Raw genomic sequence first — 4656 nt, forward strand, 5'->3', positions numbered from 1 at the left:
AGTACACTGAAGCAGGTCCATAGAGAACGATCAGTAGGAAAACTATGGCCATGAAAAATAAAAATACTATGGCACTTAACAGGAGACCTTTTCTGTCTCTCTCTCTGTTTGATTTCTGGAGTGCTTATGTTGTCCACTTGCAAGTCTACTAGCAGTAAATATAGCCAGGGTAAAGCAATCTAAAGCAAAATTGGTATTTCTATTAATGAGGTGAATGGAAAAAATTTCTTACAAACAGCCACTTTCTGTGAAGTTTTCAAAAATGTATTATACTGTGGTGTGCAGTGGGATTGGGAGTGTGTAGTTCTGTGAAACTTGTATGGCTCCCATGTTATAAATATGTGAAAACTATTTAAGATAGCCTAAGAAGATTAGCATGTAGTGATTGTAAACTGTGTAAACCTGCAACAGTGCAATAATTAAGTGTAGTTGCAACTAGTGAAGATACAATAAACCAATTACCAATCTGAACCCCCATCTCTAGTAATTACATGTGACAATACCTTTCACATTACTCCAGCCCAGCTATAAATTTAGCTCATCATGCCCCATGTGGCAAGGGTTTAGAAACGTGAGAAAAATTCGTGCAACTGTCAAAATGTAACAGAAACATAAACTATGATAAACCATGATGATGATGACAATAATAATAATAATAATAATAATAATAATAATAATAATAACAATTTTTCATACTGTAACAGCAGGTCTTTCTGGAGAATCAATAACAACAACAGGACCAATAACATGTTTCTGCTCAGGCAGTGCTCCTGATGCGTTTCTTGCAACTCTTCTCTTTGTTGCTTTAGTCCTTTGTCGTGTTGAACACCCAGTTTGGAAACTGAAATAAATTTAACAAAGCGGTCAGTTACCTCACAAAGTTAAGTCTCGTTAAAATGCATTAATTTTACTTCTAAAACATATTTCAGCCTATCAGAAAGTAATGCCACCTATTTCCTTCCTCCTTAGTTTGTTGTCATATGTAATAATTATATAGATGCAGAATTAAAATTTTCAATATCAGTTTCATCTCACAGGTGGTAGCATCTCAGCTGTACATCAGAAAATGACGGAACTTGACATGTTACTGCTAAATGTAACATAACAAATGACTGCAAAAATTATACTGTGATATAACTGAATGTTAACTGAAGAGTACTTTTCTTTTAAAAATGCTTCCAGTAGTCCATTAACACAACTCCATCCTTCCTCACTTCAGGCAAGCTTTGAATATGAGACTGTTAATTGTTACAGATATCCCCAGTCTATAAATTACCAGAAAGTATACCTTCACTGGTCTCAGATATCACATACTTCTAAAATTAATTAAACCAAACAGTAACACAATATCACTCACAGATGGTAGCAGAAACATTTCATGCAATCCTTTCTGTTCTGTATAAAAACATAATTTCAATGGCCATGATCTGTAGCATAAGAGCATGCAGGTATACTTACAGTTGTGAATGGGTAATGTTCAATTACTGCATAGCAGTTGTTCGCTAATTTTTTCAGCTTGAGCCTGCCTTTATGCGAATAAAAATGTCTGAGGCCCCACCACCACCATCACTACTAAAAAGGCTTAAAATCTGATTTTCAAGAAACAGTGTTCTTTAATGACATTCATAAAGAAAGCACTTTTTCAATTACAATGTATGTTTGTAAACTAACGAGGGTTTTAAAGATTACAACTAACTCAGCATCTTTGTTATTGACATATTTTTCAGCAGTCCTAGAAAAGGTTTCAGTCCACTTTAGGAAATTCTGCTGTGAACTACCAGGCTTAATTCTTTCTACCTTCTGAAAGGTGCATTTCTTTTTCAGGCAGATGACAGAAAAATTATGGAACAAAACTGCATGAACAAAAAAAAAAAAACAATATTCAAGATGACTACTCCGATAAAACCTTCTTTACGACTTCTGTTTCCACTGTAAATAGTTTCCATTTACTAAAGGCAATATTTCTCCATTTTCTAAGAACTTGAAAAATCTTAAATAAAAACAGGTTTCAATTTCATCCAAGTTCCATATTAAAGAGATGTTCCATGCAAAGGTAGGGTGGCTTCCATTGCAAGGGGAAAGGACACATCTACCACAAACTTCACATGTCCTGGCATCACTACACTGTAAGTCTGTCATTATAAACAGAGTAAGTAAAAAAATTATATTTTCCATTATGCATACTCATTTAGTTGTTCGACAATTACTGGTACTTCTTCTGATGTCAAATTTTTTGATAATTCAGGGTCAGCCAATTCACATTTCCTTTTTCCTTTACAGCCCTTAGTTCCCTTTTTGCTCTTCACTTTCAAATCATCAGGTTTCAATTTCTCTGCAGTTTGTATTTCTTCTGCCTCCTTCCACAGGGCATCATAATCTATATGAAGAGATTTCTTTATAGCTGCAAGATACAAAACATGAGTTCAGCTGTAAGTCTCCCAAGTGATTTTCAAGATAATTAGTGTCAGCAACCCAGAAGGTTTAATAGAAAGAAAATATTTATCATACATACATATATAATTAACACTCTGAGTGTGCTACACCATTACACACTCTGTGAAGTTTCTGGGTTAATGCTAAAGACTTAGAAATCACACAGGCACATATACATTTGGGTTCATCTTTCTTTACACTACAATTTTTTTAATTCACTTAGTGTGGGGTGGAGTCAAACTGGGTCCACTCGGCACAGCGGCCTCTGTTTGGCCTATTGTAGCCTGCTCCAGGTGATTATTATGATGGAGAATTTGGTGGAATGAAGATTGGCAGGGGAAACCGAAGTACTTGGAGAAAACCTGCCCCAGCACCACTTTGTCCACCACAAATCCCACTTGACAGACCCGGGATCAAACCCGGGCCACCGCTGTGGGAAGCCAGCGACTAACTGCTTGAGCTATGGCGCAGCCTTACACTACACTTGATCTTAGAAATTAAGAAAATTACAAGAATTTATTATATGTAGGTAAACACACTCTATATAAAAATGACAATTATTCTATTTTAAATAATTCTTCAAACACAACCCACAATATTTTAATACAGCACCATATTCACATATTTTAAATAAATATGTGAGATAAGTTCTTACTACACAGCATGAAACAAACACCTAATTACGATGAAAGGGAAAAAGCACCCTTAGGGGGCAGCAAAAAGGTGATGCAAAATTAAAGTTAGAATACCTCTTCTGAACAAAGCTTTGGAAAATCTCTTATATACATCATATTTTTCTTCCAGGAAAAAGTTCTAAGAATGCACAAATTGGACAGAAGACACATTGAGTAGCAACTGAAATAACAAAGCCCAAGAAGTAACAGCAAAGGTAATGCCAGACATCTTATGTATGTTATGCAAGACAGTTTTCTCATATATGACGTGCAAAGTTTAGACACATATTGCTGAGAGTTTACAGTCTCACAATGCTCCTTCTGGCTTAGGATTATATTAGGTCAGAATGACCTATCTTAGGGGCATGCGGTAGCATAGTTGTTTGAAGCACTGTGCTATAAGCAGGAAGGTCGCGGGTTCATGTCCCAATGAGGTCATTGGATTTTTTCAATTGACCTAATCCTTCCAGCCGCACTATGGCCCTGGCGTTGACTCAGCCTCTAACAGAAATGAGTACCAGGAATATACTCGGGGGTAAAGGGCAGCCAGCATGTAGGGCTGACAACCTTGCCACCATCTATGAGCCAACTGTCTAGAATATGTGGGACCATCAACATCTCACAACCCTTTCATTCATTCATTTCCTTTATTTTCCAGATATCCATACAGGTAACAAACCTAGGATGTGGAAGTGGTCTCTTTGAAAAAAAAAAAATATATATATATATATATGTGTGTGTGTGTGTGTGTGTGTGTGTGGGCCTCCACAGCCTGTTACAGGGACACCTTTACTCTTTTACTATACTTTATGACCTATCTTAAAGAAAGTTAAACCACAATTTGCACATTAATATTACATCTACATGCAATCAGCTCAGAGTGTACTGAAAAAAATTTATCCATAATTATTTATCCACCATTTTCATCAATCCAATTAAAGTTAATCTTGAAATACTGAAAGCGTAAATTTAATTTAATTTCTTCTTATATTCAACTAAATCCAATTACAGGGCGAGAAACAAGTTCAGACACCACTGGATATAGAATGTGTCAAAAATCAAAACAAATGTTCCAACCGATCACTGGAACAAGTTAAAATAACATAATATAAAACACAGACATCACAGTCACTAAACATAATAAAATGTGACTACAAGACTTAAATACTAGATGAAAACATATTAACCATTTATCATATAAAATTTATCCAGTTTATAAAAACAATGCATATAAATGGATATTATCAATAACAATATAATATCAAATAATGTATGTTACATCACTCACACATCAAAAGAAAAACTATAGAAACATCTAACATGCATCACCAATAAATGGAATACATAACTTCTCTCAGAAGTGTATTAAATAACTATTATGGTAATAAATACATCATCATCAGTAATCTGTCAAGACGACAGGTCCACAGTCTCTTTCAAAACAATTCCTCCACTTAATGCGATCTAGAGCTTTCTCCTTCAAATGACAGTATCCTCTTCTGTCCCCAAGGTCATCCAGCATCTTCTTACGTCTTCTTCCTCGTCTTCT

General features: G+C 35.3%; 1 protein-coding gene across 1 annotated transcript in view; it reads right to left on the bottom strand.

Annotated features, from left to right (window-relative positions):
* The window catches only part of LOC111865163 (uncharacterized protein CG4449), an 18413-nt gene that overhangs the window by 6965 nt on the left and 6792 nt on the right, over positions 1-4656 (bottom strand). The window contains exons 2-3 of the mRNA XM_023852948.2: positions 2185-2401; positions 697-841 (exon numbers count right to left, since the gene is read on the bottom strand). Of these exons, the coding sequence (XP_023708716.1) occupies positions 697-841; positions 2185-2401 (362 nt within the window). The remainder of the gene's footprint in view (positions 1-696; positions 842-2184; positions 2402-4656) is intronic.

Source organism: Cryptotermes secundus, unplaced genomic scaffold (genome assembly GCF_002891405.2).
Source record: "Cryptotermes secundus unplaced genomic scaffold, Csec_1.0 scaffold178, whole genome shotgun sequence".
Lineage (NCBI taxonomy): Eukaryota > Metazoa > Arthropoda > Insecta > Blattodea > Kalotermitidae > Cryptotermes > Cryptotermes secundus.